This window comes from Anolis sagrei, chromosome 6 (genome assembly GCF_037176765.1).
Source record: "Anolis sagrei isolate rAnoSag1 chromosome 6, rAnoSag1.mat, whole genome shotgun sequence".
NCBI classification, from domain to species: Eukaryota; Metazoa; Chordata; class Lepidosauria; order Squamata; family Dactyloidae; genus Anolis; species Anolis sagrei.
In genome coordinates this window covers 12,444,579-12,468,199 of record NC_090026.1, presented here as the reverse complement: position 1 = coordinate 12,468,199, position 23,621 = coordinate 12,444,579, and the positions used below count along the sequence as shown (strand labels likewise).

At 41.4% G+C, this 23,621-nt stretch overlaps 1 protein-coding gene across 1 annotated transcript; it reads right to left on the bottom strand.

The window, feature by feature from the left end:
• Window positions 1–6,648: 6,648 nt before the first annotated feature.
• On the bottom strand, window positions 6,649–16,457 carry LOC132777696 (vomeronasal type-2 receptor 26-like). Its single transcript, XM_067469587.1, has 5 exons — window positions 16,170–16,457; window positions 11,991–12,860; window positions 9,774–10,001; window positions 8,435–8,561; window positions 6,649–7,550 (listed from the first exon to the last, which is right to left on the bottom strand). The coding sequence occupies exons 1-5, from the start codon at window positions 16,455–16,457 to the stop codon at window positions 6,649–6,651; spliced, it is 2,415 nt and encodes an 804-aa protein (XP_067325688.1).
• Window positions 16,458–23,621: the final 7,164 nt, after the last annotated feature.

The following is a 23,621-nucleotide window of genomic DNA, read 5'->3' as shown; positions in this document are numbered from 1 at the left end:
ACAAATATGACCACATTGGAAGGGCTCATCTCGGGCACCTGTTCCTCTCTTCCCTCTTTGGTACTCTGTCTCCTGGCAAGAAAACAATGGTATTAGCAAATTTCTTCTTTGATGGCTGAAAGCTAGCAACTTGCAACCACGAAAAAGGAAAAGAAAAAGTGCTTATCCTGTCAGTCCAGCTGCAGTGCAGATACCCAGACTGACAGGTGCCTGGGAATCCATATACAAAGCTCCAAATGCTACCAAATATATTAATATCCCCGTTTCATATTTTTCACAGAATCATTTGAACTCCTGAGTGTAAAGGGAATCATCAGCCACAATTATGACTGGTTTGATAATAACAGGATAGTTAATTACTCCGTTTTGTTAGTTCATTGTGGCATTTCAAAGAAAAACTTGTTTATCATGCCTTGAATTAGTGTAAGACCAAAAAAAAAAAAGTTGTGAAGGGAGAGAAACTTCCTACAAAGGAAACTTTAAAAATTTCCCCTCTTTCAAATCTAGACAAGAACCTGGAAAAAAGTACCACAGAATATTCACTCAGCATATCCAATAGTCAGCATTTGGTGTTTTGGAAGCTGTAGTCCAAAAAGCGACTTTTCCAAGCTCGAATCTGGGTCCAAATATTTGTAATGAAAGAGACTTCCAAAGTCTAGATTCCAGCAGAGAGACTTCCCCTATGGTGCCTTCATCTATTTTGACTTATGGTGACTCTAAGGATTTTATCGCATTGGTTTATTATTTATTTGTTTGTTTGTTTGTTTATTTTACAGTATTTATATTCCGCCTTTTTCACCCCACAGGGGACTCAGGGCAGATTACAGTGCACATATTCATGACAAACATTCAATGCCATAGACACACAACAAATATAGACAAACACAGAGGCAATTTAAGCTTTATGAGGGTATATTTGAATTCCGGCCACCGAGGGAGCTGTCGCTTCACGGTCCACTTGTAGCACCAAGTCCTTGATGGAGTACTTCCTCATTCTTTAGCCTGCTGCTGGAGATTTTTATGGCACCGTAAATTAGTTAAATTAGCCTCCTTGCATAAGCAGTAACTAAATTTTCTACTTGACAGATGCAACTGTCTTTTGGGCTACAAAAGTCAACGGAAAGCTAGACAAATGGTCAGGAGCTTACTCCAACCAGGGCCGGCTTTGAAGTCATGACCTTTTGGTCAGTGGTGATTTAATGCAGCTGATTCCTAGCCAACCGCGCCACAACCCAGTTTATACTCAATTTTTGAGCCCCTTTGCATGTGATACTCAACAGGTCCTATTACATGATATTTGTTTCTTTTCATCAACAACCTATTGGAATCTGTCTACAAAAAGCCTCAGAAACAAAGTATTTTTTCTTGATTTTTACTGAAATCTGCACAATTATTTCCTCCGTTATATTGTGCCGAAGGGTAGTGATCAGGTAAGTCTATTACTGCGCAAATTCAAGGTTTTAAAAATTCTCCCAACAATGGTAGTTCGGGATTTCCAAGCTATGTCACTGTATAAAAATTATAGGAGGGAGGTGTTCAAATGGATTGGAAAGAGCCGGTCTTCTGTGTTGTGATGAATCAAAGTTCTGTATTTTCAAAAGGTAGAAACCAAATGTGGAGATTGTATACATCCCATGTGAACTCAGTATGCATCCAGCCCTTAAAAACAATGGGTGCATACTGATAGTGCTTTACTCAATGTTATTGTGATGAAGTCTTAAGATGAATGTATCTGAAGGTTCTATTGACAAGGTTCTGTTGACACAAAAAAAACCCCCTCCTTGACAAGTTTCACTTAGGGTCAACATTATATGACTTGAAGGAACAATTGCAACAACAACAAATGATGGTAAAATGGCAATGGTTGTAATATATTTTGGTACATCACACCCTCAGAGATTATCAAAATGTTACAAAAATATGACAAATAAATGTTAGAAATGTGGAAAACAAGTGGGCACTTTTTATCACTTATGGTGGACTTGTGACAAAGCTAAGAAATTTAAGAAGGAAATACAAGAAAGAACACAGAAAATATTAAAAACTAACTTTAAATAAGACCCAAATTTTTATGTTAGGAATGATACATTTTCAAAAGGATAAAGAGAAAGAACCCCTGTTTAACTATTTAACAACAGCTGCCAGAATAATTCACGCAAAAAGTTGGAAAAATGAAGAAACACCCCTGATAGACCAATGGTTATTGAAACTGATGGAGATCATGAACATGGATAGACTGACTAACCTAATGGCAACTCTCCAACAGAGAAGGAAACTCCAGATAGACTGGGCAATGGTAAGACAACATTTCTAAGACTATCTTAGAAAAGAAAATATAAAAATAATGATATAAAGATTTTGTTAAATACCTAAATATATATAGAAACATTTAAATATAAAGGATATAGTAGAGAAAAGAAGAATGGTAGGAACTTCGATAACAATAAGAATGTAATACAATTTTACACTCTAATACCACCACCAAGAAGCAGATGGAAGTCAAGCAACAAATAGATAATGTTTTTTGTTGTGAGTTTTTTTTGTCGGTCTCTCGCTTTCTTCTTTTTTTTGTCCCCTACTTTCCTATCTCTTACACAATGTTCTCCCACTTTCCTTGTAATTGTATATCTTTTCAATAAAAATTTAATGGAAAGGGAAATGACTTGAAGGAACAACAGCAACAACAACAAATGATGGTAAAATGGTTAGGTTTAGGTCTTCAGCTTCCATAAATTCCATCCAGTTTGTCAACAATCAGGAATTCTGAAGTCCCACTTTGTTCAGTTCTTTAAAATAATTTTTAACCCTAAAGTAAACCTTCCTTAAGGTTTTCTTAGAAAGATTTCTTCAGAGCATTGTCTTCTCTAAGTCTGAGAGCATGTATTTCTTAGATTTAATCTTCTTCCAGAAGGTCAGGAGGGGGGGGGGGCAGATCTAACCTCATTGGTGAGGGTGTTCCACAGCCAAGTGGCCACCACGGAGAAGGTCCTGTCTCTCATCCCCACCAACCATGACTGTGATGGTGGTGGGATGAAGGAGGCTAGAGTGCAAATGGAGGAAATCTCAGGATGTATCTGACCAAACGCGGGCTACAGCCTCACTTAGGGCCTATTCCAAGGCTATACGGGTAGCTAGGGAGATCTTCACGACTGCTTGTATAGCGTCTGCATCTAACAGATCTTCGGAGTTGTTTCGGGCCGTTGGGGAACTCCTCCACCCCCCTGAGGTAGAGGAGGCCTTTGGTGACCCGAAAACTCGGTGCTGCGGGTTTGCGCAGCACTTTGCAGACAAAGTTGCTCAGATACGTCTTGAGTTGGACTCCAGTTTAATCACAGTTCCAGGGGAGATAACCGAGACATCTGCTTGTCCGGTTTTGTGGGATTCCTTCCAGCTTGTTCAGCCTGAGGATGTAGAGGTGGCCCTAGGGGCAGTGAGGGCGACCACGTCGGCTCTGGACCCCTGCCCATCTTGGGTAATTCAATCGGCCAAAGATGGTTTGATTGATTGGTTTATGTTGATCATTAATGTATTGTTGGAGCAAGGAATATTTCCATCCGGACTAAAACAGGCTGTGGTCAGACCACTCCTGAAAAAGACCTCCCTTGACTCTTGAACAACTATAGACCAATCTCCAACCTTCCTTTCCTGGGCAAGGTGTTGGAGTGGGTGGTCGCCTCTCAGCGCCAGGGTTTCCTGGATGACATCGACTATCTGGATCCATCACAGTCCGGCTTCAGACCTGGCCATGGCACCAAGATGGCTTTGGTCGCCTTGGTGGATGACCTCCGTAGGGAGCTGGACAGGGGGAGTGTGACCTTGTTAGTTCTCTTGGACATCTCAGTGGCTTTTGATACTATCGATCATGGTATCCTTCTGGGACGATTTTCCAGGATGGGCCTTGGAGGCACGACTCTGTCGTGGCTCCGGTCCTTCCTGGAGGGTCGATCGCAGATGGTGAAGCTGGGTGACACTTGCTCTGACCCCTGGCCTTTGACCTGTGGGGTCCCACAAGGTTCCATTCTGTTTCCCATGCTTTCTAACATCTACATGAAACCACTAGGAGAGGTCATCCGGAGTTTTGGAGTTGGGTGCCATCTCTACGCAGATGACACACAACTCTACTACTCTTTTCCATCTAACTCCAAGGAAGCCCCTCAGGTGCTGGACGAGTGTCTGGCCACTGTGGCTATTTGGATGAGGAAGAACAATCTAAAGATCAATCCCAACAAGACAGAGGTCCTCCTGGTCGATCGTAAACCAGATTGGGGTATAGGGTGGCAACCTGTGTTGGACGGGGTTACACTCCCCCTGAAGTCACAGGTCCGCAGTTTGGGTGTCCTCCTGGATTCATCACTTATGCTTGAGGCTCAGGCATCTGAGGTGGCCGGGAGGGCCTTTGCGCAATTAAGACTCGTGCGCCAGCTGCGACTGTACCTCGTGAAGGCGGATCTGGCCAGGGTGGTCCATGCTTTAGTCACCTCTAGATTGGACTACTGTAATGCACTCTATATGGGGTTGCCCTTGAAAACGGCTCGGAAATTCCAGATGGTCCAATGGGTGGCAGCCAGGTTGTTAACTGGTGCTCCTTACAGGGAGAGGTCAACCCTCCTGTTTAAGGAGCTCCACTGGCTACCATTCATTTTCTGGACCCAATTCAAGGTGAAGATTCTTACCTACAAAGCCCTGAACGGTTTGGGACCCGTCTACCTGCGTGACCGCATCTCTATATATGAACTCACACAATCTCTCCGATCATCTGGAAAGGCCCTGCTCGCGCTCCCACCTGCATTGCAAGCACGATTGGCGGGGATGAGAGAGAGGGCCTTCTCGATGGTGGTCCCCTGACTCTGGAACTCACTTCCTAAGGACATCAGGCAGGCCCTAACTCTGGCAGTCTTTAGGAGGAGTTTGAAAATGTGGTTGTTCCAGTGTGCCTTCCCAGAATAATGAACCCTCAGCACTTTGTCCTCTAAAGCACTTTATATTGATTTAGGTCTGCTCATATGTTTCCACTCTCGCCCCACTTCCTTATCTTGTCCATGTCCAGCATCATTTTAATTTTTTAATTACATTTGACCTAGCCATAGATTTTAAAGGTGTGTTGTAATATTGTCAATGCTCATGTTTTGTCTATGTGATTTATTTTAATTGCATCTATTGTTGTTGTTATTGATTGTATTGTTGTGTTGTGAGCTCAGCCTCACGTAAGCCGCACCGAGTCTCTTGGGTAGATGGTACCGGGGTATAATTAAAGTGTTGTTGTTATTATTATTATTATTATTATTATTATTATTATTTCACCACTTTTCTCAGAACAACAGACTGAAAATGATGCTGAGATTGCTTTGCCTGGTGTAGAGGGAGAGGACAGGGAAACCTTGGACAGAAAACAAAGTTTTAGTAAAAAGAGGCAGAACTTTCAGAATCTTAGGCGTTCTGCTCGGTTACAGCAGAAGACAAATAACAAAGTCATCTAGTGGGGAAAGTGAGAAAGAATGCTTTCACGTCAGTTTCAGCTTTCGGAAAGGGTTTATAATGATTCATGGGAGACAGTGCTTCAGTCGAGTCAACATAGTTATTTTTATGACATTTTCGCTTTCAAGTGCTCTATGTTTCATATATCAAGTTGTTTCGCTTTCAAGTGCTCTGTGTTTCATGTATCAGATGTGTTCCTGCTCTGGAGTATGACAGCTACATTTTATAAAAGATATGTTATAAGTGAAGAGATTAGTCCTGTGCGATCAATGAAGGTGTCCGTCTCATAACAGTTACTATATAACAGAATTTTTGTTACTTTTTCATTATGTAATTGCGCAGGTGGAGAAGCTTCTGGAGCTCCTTTCTCCCTAATTTTTAGAACTATTGGAATGAAACTTGCTACAATAGATAACACATTTACACTTAATCAGCATGTCAAATATATTCAGAAACAGGGTTATATGTGAGGTACCAAAATGTATGTTGGTCAATGTTTATCTTTGAGGACAATTAACTTGATTGTCCTAGAAAAGCACTCTTGATCTCTTTCTTGATATAAGATTCTTCTTTTAAAATAATAACAGCATACAAGAGATAATGTGAGGATACATCATGTTTTTAATTTTTTGATTGTGAGCCATTTATGCAGATTGAGGCACAGAAAACCTATACTACTCAACAATGTTGATTGATGCTCTGGCATCAGACAGTAATATTTGCTAGTAGTAATTTATATTCTTGATTCTTGTGTATTCATTAATGGAGAACTGCAACTGCTTTTGGTGTAAAATGTCCAATATTTGGTTATTGGTAGAAGCCTCATATATGTATTTTGAAGTTTTTACAAATGTTAATAATATGAAACAATGGGATTTCCCCCTCTTAATTATTCATATTAGGAACTCCATTTTTTCACATAGCTATGATAAGCAAGTCTCTTTCAACTGAGAATATTATCTTGAAAGAACGTATCTAATATTATATGTGGCATGTAATTTTTGCAGATTTGTACGCCACCCTGAGTCACCTTCGGGCTGATATGGGCGGGATAGAAGTGACATTAATAATAATAATAATAATAATAATAATAATAATAATAATAATGCACTAGTAAGCAGAATAGCATTGAATGTTGGGCATCAAAATTTGTAATTGAATATAGGCCAGACTTTAATTTCTTCTTGTTATTAGTTGATCCTTCATGTTCAGCTCTGGCTTCACCAAAATTATGTAGCATTTTGGTGAAAAGATACAGCCCAATAAACCAAAACTGGAAGTCAAGACAGAGAAAATCTCCACAGCCACCATGTTTTTGCCCTTGGTGCTCAGGTATGATGGAATGAAGCACAGCCAAACACTGCAAAAGACCAGCATGCTGAAGGTGATGAACTTGGCCTCATTAAAACTGTCAGGCAACTTCCGGGCTAAGAAAGCCAAAGTGAGGCTGACAAGAGCGAGGAAACCCATGAAACCCAGAAGAGCATAAAGCATACCACCTGAGCCTTCATTGCATTTGAGTACAATTGTTTGAGTCACTGAGTACATGTCAAGGTCTGGGAATGGAGGAGAGGTGATCAGCCAGATGCTACAAATAGCAGCTTGAGAAAAGGAGCACAAAAGTACAATGGAATATGTAAATCTCTTCCCCATCCATCGTCTTATCCTGGACCCTGGCTTGGTGGCTACAAAAGCTAGAATGACCGTGATAGTTTTGGCCAAAATGGAAGAAAGTGCCACTGAGAAAATCACACCGAAAGCAGCTTGTTGAAGGAGGCATGCCACTTTCCCAGGTCGGCCAATGAATAGCAGAGCACAAAGGAAGGAAAGCAGGAGGGAGGACAGGAGAATGTAGGTGAGGTTCTTATTGTTTGCTTTGACAATAGGAGTGTCCTTGTACTTCATGAAGATGCCCAGAATGAAGATGGTGATGAGAGAAAATTTGAGAGCAAACACAGTTAAAATGATCCCCAAGGGTTCTCCAAAGGACAAGAAAGTGATATCTTTGGGGAGACATCCATCCTTCTCATTGTTTGGATACTGATCTCCAGGGCATTCAAAGCATGCATCCGTGTCTGAAAAACAAAAGAAAGCTTTAACCTTCTAAAAGCCTGGTTCCAAAGCCATGATTTCAGTTTTTTCCTAAAGGAAAGGAGGGCGGGCGCCGATCTATTCTTGCTGGAGAGCGAATTCCACAAGCGGGGACTCACCACCAAAAAGGTCCTATCCCTTGTCCCCACCAGACACATTTGCGATGCCAGTGGGACTGAGAGCAGGACCTCCCCGGTGGATCTTAAACTACGAGGTGGAACGTAGAGGGAGATATGTTCGGACAAGTAACCTGGGACAGAGCCGTATAGGGCTGGAGCCGTGTAGCAATGACTGTGAATTTATTCTTGCAGCAATAGCTGATATAGTGAAAGCAACCAAGTTGTCCCACCCATAACTGCCAGGTAAAGCCCTCATGAAGGAGACCAGATTTGATGGGGGCAGTTGACAGAGGTAGAGCTGCAGGCTATTCAAGCTAGTTCTGCCACAAATGTAGGGTTTCCATTGCTATGCCTATATATAGGTCATTTTCAAATCTAAAAATGTTTAGAAACATAAGAAGCACATTGGAGCAAGGAAATCTGACTGGATTTGCACTCTTGAGTGTCCTCCGGAGTTTATCAATGGAGCCTGATTTCTGTCAAAGTGTATTGACACAGTTTTCAAGTGTTTCCAACAGACGTTGTGGTATTCTTTTGTAACTATAAATTACCAATTAACAGTCACTTTTCGGTTATTTTAAGACTTGAAACTTTGTAACAAAAATAGAAAATTGATTTAATTAAATCTATATGAAATATAGAATGACCCATACTATTAAAATTATTTTGTGTTATGGAGCTACTCTTCATGATTCGCTAAAAAAATTCTACTGATTCTACTGATAAATATAGAATATTATGTTTCCTACCTGTCTGGTTTGAAATCTTGCCCTCTGGACATGGAAAGCAATTATAACAGCAAAACTGTTCTCCTTCCTTCTTTCTTTTACTAAATCCCAACTGGCATTTATCATTACACCTAGAGATAGGTAATGTCTGTCCATTTAAAAGCAAAGCAAACAACAAAAAGGCAGGAGTTAAAGGTTGTTTAGTTCTAGAATAGGGAAATAGTGTGAAAACTTGGCATTTATACAGTGAACACAAATCAATTTGAAGTAATAACTTTGGTCTAGTAATAACATGTCAATAGTGTTTGTAGAGAGAAGGCATGCTTGCAAGAGAAATTACCAGTGCAATAGCCACCCTTGGGAGATGTGTTCTTTTACATGTTATCAATGCAAGTTGCCAACCGATTTGCTTCTTACCATCCAATTAACTGACTTCAGGCAGTTGTTTCTGCTTCAACAGCGGCTCTTATCTTTATTTACATTTCAAGTTTTAAAATATCCCTTGAAAAGATATTAAAATAAATGCTATTCTTTTAAGCTTTTAAGCTTATACAGGCAGTCCCAAGAATTTCAAATACCTGAATTACAAATGACTCATGATTAAGAATGGGGGAGGAACAAAAAGAAGTGAAAGAAACTATGCTACCCCAAGAGAAACAGATAGATAGATAGATAGATAGATAGATAGATAGATAGATAGGGCTGTAGTTACGCTTAAGCAATGTACCTGAACCTGCAGGACCTAACTTGTTTGTAACTTGTGGACTACTTGTATATGGTATTTCTAGTGGGTGGAATTCTGTATCTTTTGAAATTAGTTATGGTAAAGAGGCTATTGAGATTTCCACTTTAACAATCTCTGATGGTACCACACAACTCCCACCCTGATCTAGACCAATGTACATATGAATTACAGCCAGTGTTGTAGCGGAGAAAGCTACAGCCAGCTTTGCTGGGGAAAATGAATTTTTCACAGCTTTGGTGGAAGAAAGTTACAGCCAGCTTTGCTGGACAAAGGGAATGGTTCCACAACCCTCGTGGAAAACCTAAAGGATGCCAGCTTGGCAGAGACACAGAAGACCTTATCTGGTAAACACTTACAAATGTATGTCGATTTCAATTAAAAAAATGTTGTGAAATTCTTCATTCCATTATTACTAAGAAGGGTATTATCTTGCTTTTCCCACTATCAAATAACTCTTTTGACATGATATTTAGGTCAGTGCCACGACCAAACTTCTTCTCTCTCATATCTATGACTGGCCTTTGTGATAAGGTCTTAGGAGAGACATCCCTAACATCTAAATAATTACTTTCATTACAGGAGAAATATCTGGAATTGCTATGAATGTGAACTTACTTGATTGAAGATGCTGGGCCACATAATGACATCATCTTGAATGGTGAACATCTTGTCTTCAGGAGCCTGAGGATTCATTGTCCCAACTTTCATTCTAGCAAAAGACCTATTTGGGAATGTGATCCAGTTGATAATATCGAATTGTGTTAATATTTCCCCATTTTGATTGAAGGAAACCTCTTCTCCAGCACTGTTATTAAATGCAACTCTTCTCAGAAAGTGGTGGATCTAAACGAGAGCATGAAAGAAATTATGGAAAAGCCCATAGAAAAGATAAAATGTTACTCAAAATGATAATGTTTTGCACTAGCAGGCTCTAACAGCTTCTACCAATGTGCACTAGCACTTCCTTTTGGCATCCCAATTCACAACTGAGCTATTGTACATTGGCTCCCATTTTCCATCTGTCCCAATGAGCATAAATTAGAGACCAACTCTCCTTCTACCATCATCGGAGGTCACCACGACCATCCCAACGTGATTTGCTCTATATGCTGGATCCTAGGGAAGTGCACTTGGAAAGCACCAGACGCAGGGCCTTCTCTATTTCTGCCCCTGCCTTATGGAATTCCTTGCCGCCCTACATGACAGCAATGGAGAGCCCTACATGTGTGACTTAGGGCCTTTTACCCTAGCACTTAAGACCTAGCTTTTTATTAGAGCATTTGACCCATGTTAATTTTAATATTTTTATGTATGTGTTTTATCCTGTATAATTTCTGCTATGTAAATCGCCTGGAGCATCTCGGATGGAGGGCGATTAATAAATAATTAAAGATGATGATGATGATGATGATGATGATGATGATAAATCTCAATGTGCTATGATCACATTACTAGAGTTGTACGCAGATCCATTTTCCTTTGTTACACCCATTCTTTCATTACTTTCATTACCTTTGGGAGCACGTAATGGAAAATACAAAAACCAGCTTGACACAAAAGCTTTTTGTGAGCAGCATCCTTGCCTTAAAAGGAGTAAATGTGTGTGGCGTGCAGGCCCAGAGAGCGTGCACACCTGCCTGCAGCTGAGTACCTCCTCTAGAGTAAGAAGCAGGACTTGCCTCCTTGCCTTGGAAAGAATGTGTGTGTGGCATGCAGGCCCAGAAAGCACATGTGCCCGCCTGCAGCCAAGCACCTCTTTTAGAGTAAGAAACAGAACTTGCCTCCTTACATTGGAAAGAGTGTGTGTGTGGCATGCAGGCCCAGAAAGCACAAGCACCTGCCTGCAATTGAGTACCTCTCCTCTAGAGTAGAGAAACAGGTAAGAAGCCTCCTTAAAGTGCATTCCTGCCTGCAGCTGAGCGCCTCTCTTCTAGAATAGAATCAGCATAAATGCCTAAAATGACCACCAAAAGCCAGGATATAAAATGCCTAAAGATATACCTGGATTGCACAAGCCTCCACATTACTAGCTCTTTTGTGCTATCATGTTACAACAATCTTTTGTTGAATGGGAATGAAATTAAACTGCTCTATTCTATTTCCCACATATGTGAGGACTTTTATGAAGACATATATCCCCACTTGAAGTCTGGGTGATAGTATATTGAGTGGTATTGAGTTGGTATATGTTGTATTAAAGGCTATCAATACTATTTAATGCAAAACCACTGTATGTTATTATTTATCTAAAGTATAACAAATAAGATAGCACTCTGACAATTCAAATATGCACAGAATACATCAACCACCATTAAAAGAATGAAGTATGATTTGGCTCTTAATGTAAGCAGAACATTTTCAAACAGTTGTAAACTGGAAGAAATAACAGGCAACACATCAGGTAGAAACCCATATTCCAGCTTTCACGCAAAGATACCTCCTAACATAGTGAAGGATCTATTCTTCTACTACAGTATGTAAAAAAGATTTTTGTTCATGGGTTATGAATGTCATTTCCCAATTGGGTCTATTATTAAAAAGATAGGAAAACTTTGTTAAACTGAACAAACGTTGTTTTTGAAGGACATCCTCAAACACATTTCCCCATAGTTTTTCCATGACTTTCTGGTAGAATCTCAACCAATTCAACATAGTTTGTGACGGTCACAAAAACGAAGTTTCTGGAGTATAACAGCTACTTTCAAAGTAAATACCACACAGTTAAACAGGAAATAACACTTTCAAATCAGATTCAGATTCCCCCCCCCCCCCCCCAAATTTTGTTACCTAATGCTATCCATACAATAAACTCTTCTGCATTAGTGAGAGTACCTGCCATGGGTGACTATTCCAAAGTTCCTTTCTTCTGCCATTCAGCACTGGATTGTGCTTGAATTTGGATGAATACATGGCCTGCAAAGCATGTGCAACTGCATAGACAGCATTGTAGACACTGTAGCTATGGCTGGTCATGCTCATTTCAAAAACAGGCACAGGAAGAGTCTCTAGCTTCTCCTTCCAAGTGCAAGGTGGCTTATCTTCCTCATCTTCCTCGCCCAACAAATGATCAGATAAAAAACAGTTAAATGCCTCTTCCCAGAAAGCCCACAAAAACTTGTCTTCTTTTTCTAAGGCAGGGTTTCGTGTCTGTAGAAACTGTTTGAATCCTGAAGGTTCCTTTGAATGAACGGCAAAGGATAGAGCCCCATGAAGGAAATGCATACTCATGCCTCTATGATAAGAGAGTGAAGAAAACTCCATCTGAGCTGTCATAATCCAAACTTTTGGGCTGCTTTGCAGGGGTGTATCAGTCGATTGTGAAATATATTCTATGAATCTTATTACCATAACGCTATGAATTTCGCCATGCACAACCACCACACTGGCAGTACTTCCAGCAATAATCTTAATCATTTCATCAAATTCATACAGTAATTGCTGAACTCCATCGGAAAAGGTAATTTGGGGCAACCTTGCTACAAATTGAAAGCAAATTCCTTTCTGAGCAAATGTGGGAAGAACATTTTGTACAAATCTCTCTCCAGTATCATCATCCATAGTAACTATGCCAATCCATATCCAGTTGAAATGCAAGAGTAACTGGACAAGCCCTTCATACTGATAACCAGTGTTTGGGAACATGCGGTGGAAGAAATGGCTTTCTACTTCATTATTCACCACAGGAGATGATCCAAAGATGAGCTATAAAGAGAGAGGGAAAATAAATATGAATCAAATTAAATATGAATCAAAAGTTTCTAATTTCTTCAACTGTTATATTAGGTTAATGGAATATTATTTTTAATGATGTTAATGCATAGGAATATTTATGCTACTTTTGTAAAATACATTTTTGTTAAAATTGACTTTATATTAGGGTGGGGAGTGTCTGGTCCTCCAGATATTGTTGGACTCCCAATCAACATTAATCAATATCAAAATAATTGTGACATGTAAGACATGAGAAAAGTCCATAGCACAAGTAAATTGTATGGTGGAAGTCCATGAACCTGAGCAATAGGGGCGTGTGACACAGCAAAAAACCATGACATTTTCAGTCCAGTTTCCACCTCCCATGATTTTTGGGAATTTTAAAAAAGTTTTACTAAAACACAAGAGGATGTTCTCAGAATCAAAATCCCAACTATCATGTGCCACAAGAGAGGAGAACTTGTCTTTGGTTTTAAAAATAAGATAGATAGAGTTATAAGATTTTGGCCTCCAGTTAGTAGTAATTTTATTGATTAGCCCATATCACAATAAGAAACAGAACAAGGCCTGACAAGACCTGATCACACTCCACGTAGTAAGTTAAAATAAGACACCTATAACAATACAGTAAATAAATATACTGAAAACAAAAGCCATGAATACTTACGTCTCATTATATCCAATAGGCCTGGGTAACAACGGAAAAATTTGTTTCTAAAATCGATTTGTATTTGGGGTTTTTTTTTGTTTCGATATTTAAAATAATTACAAAATTTTCCTTTTAAAAAGTTTGATATTTACGAAATTTCGTAAATGGTAAAAAATTAACGAATCGATTTCCGAAACAATAACGAATCGATTCGTTAATGGCGGACGCGACCGCGAAATACGCTAAAAAACCTCCAAAACCTTCTGAAGCTTCCCTCTCCCTCTGTTCTTGACTGTTGGTGTGATATTATAATTTTTTTTCACTAATTAAACCATAAAACTGGCCCAAACATGCGGAAATAATAACGAAACGACCTCAAAACAATAACGAAACGAATACAATATCGAAATACGAAGCATTTACAAAACGTTTTTGAAAATTCGTTTTTTTTAATAATTGCTCCAGAATGGTTCGTTATCGTTTTGTAATGGAAAAAATTAACGAATTATTAACGAATTACGAATTAACGAAACGAAACCGCCCAGCTCTAATATCCAATGTAGTAAAAGCATGATATCTATATAAATAAAAATGTAATGTTCGTTTGTGGGATTAACATAACTCAAAAACCACTGAACAAATTGACACCAAATTTGGACACAATACACCGATCAGGCCAACGAGTGACCATCACTCATAAAAACACTGAAAAAACACGGCAGAAGAGACTTAAAAAGCCAAAAAACAAAAACATTACAATGCATGTGCAAAACCACACACACATATATATCCGCAAACTCACACATATACACATATACACAAATATATACAAACACATATACACACACAAAACACATATACACAGACTGGGCCACAGCAATGTGTGGCAGGGGACAGCTAGTCTATAAATAAAAATGTAATGTTAGTTTGTGGGATTAGCATAACACAAAAACCACTGGATGAATTGACACCAAATTTGGACACAATACATCTATCAGGCCAATGAGTGACCAATACACATAAAAACACCGAAAAACACAGCAAAAGGGACTTAAAAACCAAAAAAGATTCTACAGCACATGTACAAAAATGACTCCCCCAGCAAACAAAACACAAAATAGCATATCCATGCTCTCTTCCGGACTACTTCCAGCTCCCAGCATCCCCTAGACCAGGCTCTTTAGGAGAGGATGATGATCCAAATGCACTGCTTCCAAGCTGCAAACTTTTTTCTCCTTGGATCTCTTTGAGAGCATCCTGATCCTTGCATATTTCAAATTTCCAATTCCTGGACTGGAACTCCCAGCAATCTTCCAGATAGATAGATTAGATAGAGATAGATAGGTAGGTAGGTAGGTAGGTAGGTAGGTAGGTAGGTTTGGAGCTGCACTAAAAGATACGCAGATAGAAGCGCACATCTCTCTGGGTGAATAGGAGAGATATGGAGGAACTGGACAGATCAATGTGGCCAGAGTTTAAAATCTACAAAAGATAAGCTCTACTTCCATTTAGCTGGCAGAGGCTGTATTCCTCCCTTTCCCAAGGTCAAAAATATGATCAGGAGGAACTGCTGGAAGTTGTAGTCCAAGAATAGGTAGAGAAGGAAGAATGGAGCAAAAGAGGAAGGGAAATAAAAAGGGGGGAAGGAAGGGAAGAGGAAGGGAAATAAAAGGGGGGAAGGAAGGGAAGAGGAAGGAAGGAAGGAAGGAAGGAAGGAAGGAAGGAAGGAAGAAAGGAGAGGAGGAAAGAAAAAAAGGGAAGGAAGGAGGGAAAGAAAGGAGAAAGGTTGGCCACAGCAACACGTGGTGGGTACAGCTAGTCTCTTATATAAAGCAAAGTTTGCTATTTGGATATTTTTGGGAAAGGGGGTATTTTAAATTTGTACATGGTTGAATCTGTGGATACCGAGTCTGTGAATAGGGAGGGCTGAATTTATGTTAACATAGATATATATGAATAAATACACATACACAAGTGCTGGTTTGAAATCTATCATTCAATGCATAAAACTAACTAATCCAAAACATCATAAAGTATGATAGTTAGTCATATCAATGCATAATCTGGTCGCTTCTGGAATCCCACTAGAGCATTGCAGCACATCTAAATACCTGGGAGTTACCCTAGATTGTATTTGACCTACAAGAAGCACTGCTTGAATATCAAGCAAAAAGTGGGTGCTAGAAATAATATCATATGAAAGCTGACTGGCACTCCCTGGAGATCACAACCAGATACAGTGAAGACATCTGCCCTTGCGCTTTCCTACTCTGCTGTTGTACACATGCCCAGTATGGAACACATCTCACCACGCTAAAACAGTAGATGTGGCTCTTAATGAGACATGCCACATTATCACAGGATGTTTATGCCTTACACTGCTGGAAAAATTATACTGTTTAGCCGGTATTGCATCATCTGACATCCGTCGGGAAGTAGCAGCCAATAATGATTAAGTTTCAACATTTCACATGCATTGGCATTAGTATTAATAGCATTTTACTCATTTATACCCTGCATGTTTTTGAATATAGGCATTCAGGTAAAGCCTGAAGAGATCAAAAGCATGCAAAAACACCATTACATATATATAAATGTATCTGTTTAAAACGTCTGGAGAAAGCAAGACCTATGCTTTGTACACGTCTTACTTGTGACATCTTGTATATATACAGGATTGTTGACATGTGAAGGCAATAGTCATTATTTGGCCCCGCAATCACCGCTGCTGGGAGATTCTCAATGCCACATTTGTAATTGGCAATGAATTGGTGCCCTCTAGACATCAGTTCCATTGCAGCAACATAAGTCCAACTTCCACTGAAACCATTGTTATAGATGTGGAAACCCAGGGTGACATTGGGCAAGAGGTGATGATTTTCATTGGTCTCCTTGACAGCAAACACAAAGGCCACAATGTGCTGATAGAGTTGTGTCATTATCCTGTAAAGAGGAATATTTACAATGTAAACTATCTTCTTCAAATGAGAGCATTTGTTCCTTTTCAACTACATGCCACTTCCAAAGTCTAGTATGGCTTTGGATGCTACTATAAGTACACGAGCATATCTCATTCTATTGTTCTATATGTATTTTTTTACTCGTGATATTTCTGCTGCAGGTTTTGAAAAGGAAATGCATTGTACATCTGTCAAACCACACCATATGCCATCCCGAGTCCTTTCGGGGAGATGGTGGTGAGATACAAACAAATTATTATTATTATTATTATTATTATTATTATTATTATTATTACGGTTCTGGCCCAGACCACCTGTCCGAATGTATCTCCTGTTACGACGTGATTGGTGGGGAAGAGGGACAGGGCCTTCTCAGCAGTGGCCCCCTGCCTGTGTAATTCCCTCCCCAGGGACATCAGATTGGCCACCTCCCTCCTGGCCTTTAGAAGGAAACTCAAGAGTTGGTTGTGAGACCAAGAGTTTGATCACTGAGTAGCGGCAAGTGAGCATAAGACGTAAGCAATTTAAAGTGACAATGAACTGACCCAGACTTTGGTTTTAACTGGCGTGTTTTTAATGTTGTTTTACTGATTTTATTGAAAGTTTTTATGATTGTGTTGGCACCGAATGGCACTTGCTGTGAGGCAGTCCAGAGTTCCCCCTCGGGGGTGAAAAGGGCAGGGTACAAGTGTATGAAATAAATAAATGAATAAATAATAATAATTAGACCTAATCTGTTAAAAATTCCTCCAGATGAAGGATCTTTTTCACAATATTATGTATGTCTAAGAAAATGTTATTAAGCTGGGTGCTTAAATTCTCCCATCTCATGGCAAATGGCAAAAGAGAAACCCAGAGCAAAGTGTTATATGTTCTTTTTGCATGAATAAAGGAGTAAATAACATGTACAGTGCAAAACAATAATGAAAGAAATAAAGGATTTCAGTAATCAAATCCACCCCCTGATTGCAATGTAATTTGGCTCAGTTCTTGAATATAAGGACAGCATATTCTACGAAATACAAAACAATTTTATAGATTATGTAATAGGTTATAATAGACAAAACCTAGTTATTCGAAATAGAAATCCTAAATGAGATATTTTAATATATGCATTTAAAGCACAGAATGAATATTAGACTATTAATAATAGGAATGTGAAAAATTAGGCTTGGATGTATTGTACTTTGTGGCTCCATACTGACATGAGTTATACAATTTTGAAAGCCCCACCATAAAGCCAGCATAGCCAGAAGCAAAAAGGAGTCTGGGCCCTCCTTGCTTACAAGTATAATAAAGAGGAGAAAATTACCAAGACATCAGAATTTGTTAGTCACTGAAATCAGTGGCTTGAGTCTAAAATATTGTAAAATTATAAACTACTTTACTCTGGATTCATTTACATTTAATAAGATCATACATTAGCAGGCTAATTGAAAATTGCATCCAGTATAAATGCATGATATAATGAAATACCAAGGACATACTCACAGAGGATCCACAGAAGGTTCTTTAGTTGGATTTATTATAAATGCCATTGTGTTGTGCTGTAAGTACAGTTGAGACATGATTCCACCAATGACGACTTCCCCAGGAAGAAAATACTGATGTTGTGTAAGGATAGGCTCTCCAACAGAACATAGAGCACTGCGGTTCTGTCCTACCACTTGAGACATTAACATTAACAGCAATACCACAAATACACTAATCTTCCAAGACAATATGAAATGTATGCAACCTGTCTCTTTCCACAATGGCATTCTAGGACTTCTGTTTAGGAAAACCTGGTTTGCCTGGTTACTTTCTCTGCAGATTCAAAGCCAGAATGGTGAGGTGTCAAGAAGCAGTAGCTGGACCAAGAGCACTCCGTGTGTATCTATAGCCCATTTCCAGAGAGGACACAGGCAATATGAATCATAGGTCTTCCTTTACAATTGTTTGCATTAACACTGGAATTCTTTAGGGACAGGAAAACAGAAGTAATTATGGAGGAGAGAAAATGACTTGCTTTGGATTGTAGAGTCTGTAAGAAAGGAAAACATGTTTGTCACATCTCAGCAAAAGTTTTCTTTGATATCAGTTTTTAGGAGAAGAAGTTAAGTTATGGGCTAGGGGACTTTAAATTCCCATGTTGACTCTACAGTATGAACTCCATATCCATGGTGTACACATTTCTTAAGTAATCATAGAAACAGGAATCTGTGAACACAGGGCCGGCCCTAGGTAATTTTCAATGGTAAGCAAACATTATTTTGGCGCCCCCCCCCCCAAAAAAAAACCAATCACTGAAAAAAAAAAGGTAGAGGTGAATAAAGAGTTACCTTAAAGAAGAGAGTGGCAGGGAGCAGCAGCAGCAGCGAGGATGCCCCTCTTCTCCTCCAGGGTCTTCCTCCTCCTCCTCTCCATTTGGAGGTGTCTAAACGGAGAGGGGGAGGAAGAAGAGCCCAGAGGAGAAGGAGATGGCCAAGCCTGGCTGCTGCTGCAGCCGGACGCTCCTCTTCTCACCCCCTTCGAGGCGAGGCCTCGAAGGGGGCGAGAAGAGAGTGGCACGGAGCAGCAGCAGCGAGGATGCCCCTCTTCTCCTCCAGGGTCTTCCTCCTCCTCCTCTCCATTTGGAGGGGTCTAAACGGAGAGGGGGGGGGGAAGAAGAGCCCAGAGGAGAAGGAGATGGCCAAGCCTGGCTGCTGCTGCAGCCGGACGCTCCTCTTCTCACCCCCTTCGAGGCGAGGCCTCGAAGGGGGCGAGAAGAGAGTGGCACGGAGCAGCAGCAGCGAGGATGCCCCTCTTCTCCTCCAGGGTCTTCCTCCTCCTCCTCTCCATTTGGAGGTGTCTAAACGGAGAGGGGGGGGGGGAAGAAGAGCCCAGAGGAGAAGGAGATGGCCAAGCCTGGCTGCTGCTGCAGCCGGACGCTCCTCTTCTCACCCCCTTCGAGGCGAGGCCTCGAAGGGGGCGAGAAGAGAGTGGCACGGAGCAGCAGCAGCGAGGATGCCCCTCTTCTCCTCCAGGGTCTTCCTCCTCCTCCTCTCCATTTGGAGGGGTCTAAACGGAGAGGGGGGGGGAAGAAGAGCCCAGAGGAGAAGGAGATGGCCAAGCCTCGCTGCTGCTGCAGCCGGACGCTCCTCTTCTCACCCCCTTCGAGGCGAGGCCTCGAAGGGGGCGAGAAGAGAGTGGCACGGAGCAGCAGCAGCGAGGATGCCCCTCTTCTCCTCCAGGGTCTTCCTCCTCCTCCTCTCCATTTGGAGGGGTCTAAACGGAGAGGGGGGAGAAGAAGAGCCCAGAGGAGAAGGAGATGGCCAAGCCTCGCTGCTGCCCCACACTCCTCTCGCCACTCTACAAGGTGCACGGGGCATGAGGGGAGGGAAAGGCGTGCACCTTTCTCTTCTCCCTCGCACGCCTTTCCTGCCTCTGCCGCTAGGAAAGGCACATGCAGGGCGAGAGGGGAAGGACAGAGGCGCGCGCCTTTCCCTTCCCCCTTGCCGCATGCGCGGCTTTTCTGCTTCCTCCCGCTGCTGCCCCCACCGGCGCTGCTCATGGGACGAGGCCCAATTGGAGGGAGGGGCATTTAAGGAGGCGCGTGAGCGCCCCTGGGACAAACAAAGTATTCCGCGGTCGCTTACTTCGCGTAATGGAAAAGCCGCCCCTGTGTGAACAATACCAAACCCTGTTAAAAAGAATGTCTGTGGTTACTTCCAAATCATCATTGAGTTACCTAGGAGGATCTAAAAATTCCTGAAGAGGTATCTTTTCTAGGAATTTTTAAAGTCCTCTAGGGTGACTTTGTGGTAACTTCTGAAAGAAGTTGCAGGTCACTCGTGTCCAAGTGATCCCTTTTGTCCAAGTAGGATGGCCTTCCAAGCCTAGGTGGTGAGTCTGTAAGTGACTGAGGAGATCTATTCTTGACCTGGATGTTCTTCCACAGTGTGGACATCAGTTTCCAGATGGAAGGCTGTCTTGGTCAGGTTTGGCTTGATGCACCTTCCTCTTGACGCGTTTCTCCCTTTTGCTCTCCATTCATGCCTCTTCGAATTCCACAGCAGTATTGGTAACAGCTGACCTCCCGTGAGAAAGCGCAAGGGCCAGGGTTTCCCAGTTCTCAGTGTCTATGCCACAGTTTTTAAGGTTGGCTTTAAGCCCACCTTTAAATCTCTTTTCTTGTCCACCAACCTTTCGTTTTCCATTCTTCATTTGGGAGTAGAGTTACTGCTTTGGGAGATGGTGATCACAGATACGGACAATGTGGCCAGTCTAGCGGAGTTGATGGTGGAGGATCATCACTTCAGTGCTGAAGGTCTTTGCTTCTTCTAGTACGCTGATGTCTGTCTACCTGTCTTCCCAAGAGAATAGCAGGATTTTTCAGAGGCAACACTGATGGAATCGTTCCAGGAGTTGAGTGTGACATCCCACCTTTCGGCCGACCTTTTGCAGGCATATAACAGGGTTGGGAGGACAATAGCTTTATAACCAAGCATCTTGATCTCCCTACAAATGTCCTAATCCTCAAACACTCTCTACTTCATTTGGATGAATGATGCACTCACAGAGCTCAGACAATGTATTTCAGTGTTGATATTGATGTTTGTGGAGAAGTGGCTGCCAAGGTGATAATAATAATAATAATAATAATAGTAGTAGTAGTAGTAGTAGTTAGGCCTGGGTAACAATGCAAAAATTTGTTTCTAAAATCGATTTGTATTTGGGGTTTTTTTTTTGTTTCGATATTTAAAATAATTACAAAATTTTCCTTTTAAAAAGTTCGATATTTACGAAATTTCGTAAATGGTAAAAAATTAACGAATCGATTTCCGAAACAATAACGAATCGATTCGTTAATGGCGGACGCGACCATGAAATACGCTAAAAAACCTCCAAAAACTTCTGAAGCTTCCCTCTCCCTCTGTTCTTGACTGTTGATGTGATATTATAATTTTTTTTCACTAATTAAACCATAAAACTGGCCCAGACATGCGGAAATAATAACGAAACGACCTCGGAACAATAACGAAACGAATACAATAACGAAATACGAAGCATTTACAAAACGTATTTAAAAATTCGGTTTTTTTAAATAAATGCTCCAGAATGGTTTGTTATCGTTTTGTAATTGGAAAAATTAACGAATTATTAACGAATTACGAATTAACGAAACGAAACCGCCCAGGCCTAGTAGTAGTATTTATGTATACCCCGACGCATCTCTTCGAAGAGACTCAGGGCGGATTACAACATGGATAAATAAATAAAAATAAAAATACATAGAAAATAAAAAGTAAACAAAATAATAACACAGAGATCAATATAAGACAAAACAAAATAAGACAAAGCACAAGTAAACAAAAATTAAACAGTAATCACTATAAAACATTCATTAAAATCACTGTCATTCCTATAAGTTAAGTAAGGGCCCTGCTACTCGAATTAAGGTACATTCATATAAACAGGGACCTTGTCCACATGAAGAGGTGTTTATTTATTTATTTATTTATTTGGTTTACTTTTACCCCGCCCTTCTCACCCCGAAGGGGACTCAGGGCGGCTTACACATCCAAGGCACAATTCGATGCCCATAGCATACATAATACACAATAATAAACAATAAAACAAAATAACAAATTAGCAAACAACAACAACAACAATACATTGCATCTAAAACCGTTAAAACCAATAAAACCAGTAAAATTTCATACAAACCGATACAACCACTTCTTCCTTCTTGCCAGTCAGTGTTCGCTATCTCATGGTTCAGAGTTTTCTTCCACATTTATCAGTCCACATATATCAGTCCTGCCGGTCCTAATTGCCTGGTTGTCCTATCTAGTTAGCAGACTGCCCGAAGGCCTGGTCCCACAACCACGTCTTTGTCTTTCTCCTAAAGGACAGGAGTGATGTCGATGCCCTGATATCCACTGGGAGTGAGTTCCACAGGTGGGGGGCCACCACTGAGAAGGCCCTGCTCCTCGTCCCCACCAGCCTTGCTTGAGAAAGCGGTGGAGTCGAGAGCAGGGCCCCCTCAGATGATCTTAAATTCCGTGGTGGGACGTAGAGGGAGATACGTTCGGACAGATACGCTGGACCGGAACCGTACAGGGTTTTATAGGTCAAGACCAGCACCTTGAATTGGGCTCGGAACTGAACCGGCAGCCAGTGGAGCTGACACAGCAGAGGGGTGGTGTGCTCTCTGTATGTCGCCCCAGTGAGCAGCCTAGCTGCCGCTCGCTGGACCAGTTGAAGTTTCCGAACCGTCTTCAAGGGCAACCCCACGTAGAGCGCGTTGCAGTAGTCTATTCGGGATGTAACAAGAGCGTGGACCACTGTGGCCAGATCAGACTTCCCAAGGAACGGGCGCAACTGGTGCACAAGTTTTAATTGTGCAAAAGCTCTCCCGGCCACCGCTGAGACCTGGGGTTCCAGGCTCAGCGATGAGTCCAGGATCACTCCCAAGCTGCGAACCTGCGTCTTCAGGGGGAGTGTAACCCCGTCTAACACAGGCTGTAACCCTATTCCCTGTTCGGCCTTACGACTGACCAATAGGACCTCTGTCTTGTCTGGATTCAATTTCAATTTGTTAGCCCTCATCCAGTCCGATACAGCAGCCAAACACCGATTCAAGGTCTGGACAGCCTCCTTGGTGACAGGTGAGAAGGAGTGACAGATCTGGACATCATCTGCATAGAGATAACATCGCAGTCCGAAACTCCGAATGATCTCCCCCAGCGGCTTCATGTAGATGTTAAACAACATTGGGGACAGAATTGAACCCTGTGGGACTCCACATGACAACGGCTGTGGGGCCGTGTTGACTAATTATTGCCAAAAGCCTGTTTGAACAGCTAGGTCTTCAAATCCCTCCTAAATGTTGTGAGGGTGGTTACTTATCTAATCTCCCTAAAGAGGGCATTCCAGAGCCAGGGCCCTCTCCCACGTGTCCACCAGCCTTACTTGCAATAGACAGGACCCAAACTGTGCAGAGCTTTATAGGTGATAACCTGCATTTTGAATTGGGTCCAAAAGCAAACAGGCAACCAATGAAGCTGCTTCAGGAGGGGGATGGTATCTTTTCTATAAACCACCTCCGTCAGCAGCCTGGCTGCCAATCTTTATACTTCCAAGCCATCTTCAGAGGCAGCCCCATGTAGAGTGTGTTGC

What these genes read in the sequence shown, in the direction of transcription:
- LOC132777696 (XM_067469587.1), bottom strand. Translation starts at nt 16,457, where the DNA reads ATGACACAACTCTATCAGCACATTGTGGCCTTTGTGTTTGCTGTCAAG. An exon ending in ATATATACAAGATGTCACAA is followed by an intron (nt 12,861 to 16,169) that starts GTAAGACGTGTA and finishes CTCTCTTTATAG; the next exon opens with CTCATCTTTGGATCATCTCC. An exon ending in CAAGATTTCAAACCAGACAG is followed by an intron (nt 7,551 to 8,434) that starts GTAGGAAACATA and finishes TTTGTTTTTCAG; the next exon opens with ACACGGATGCATGCTTTGAA.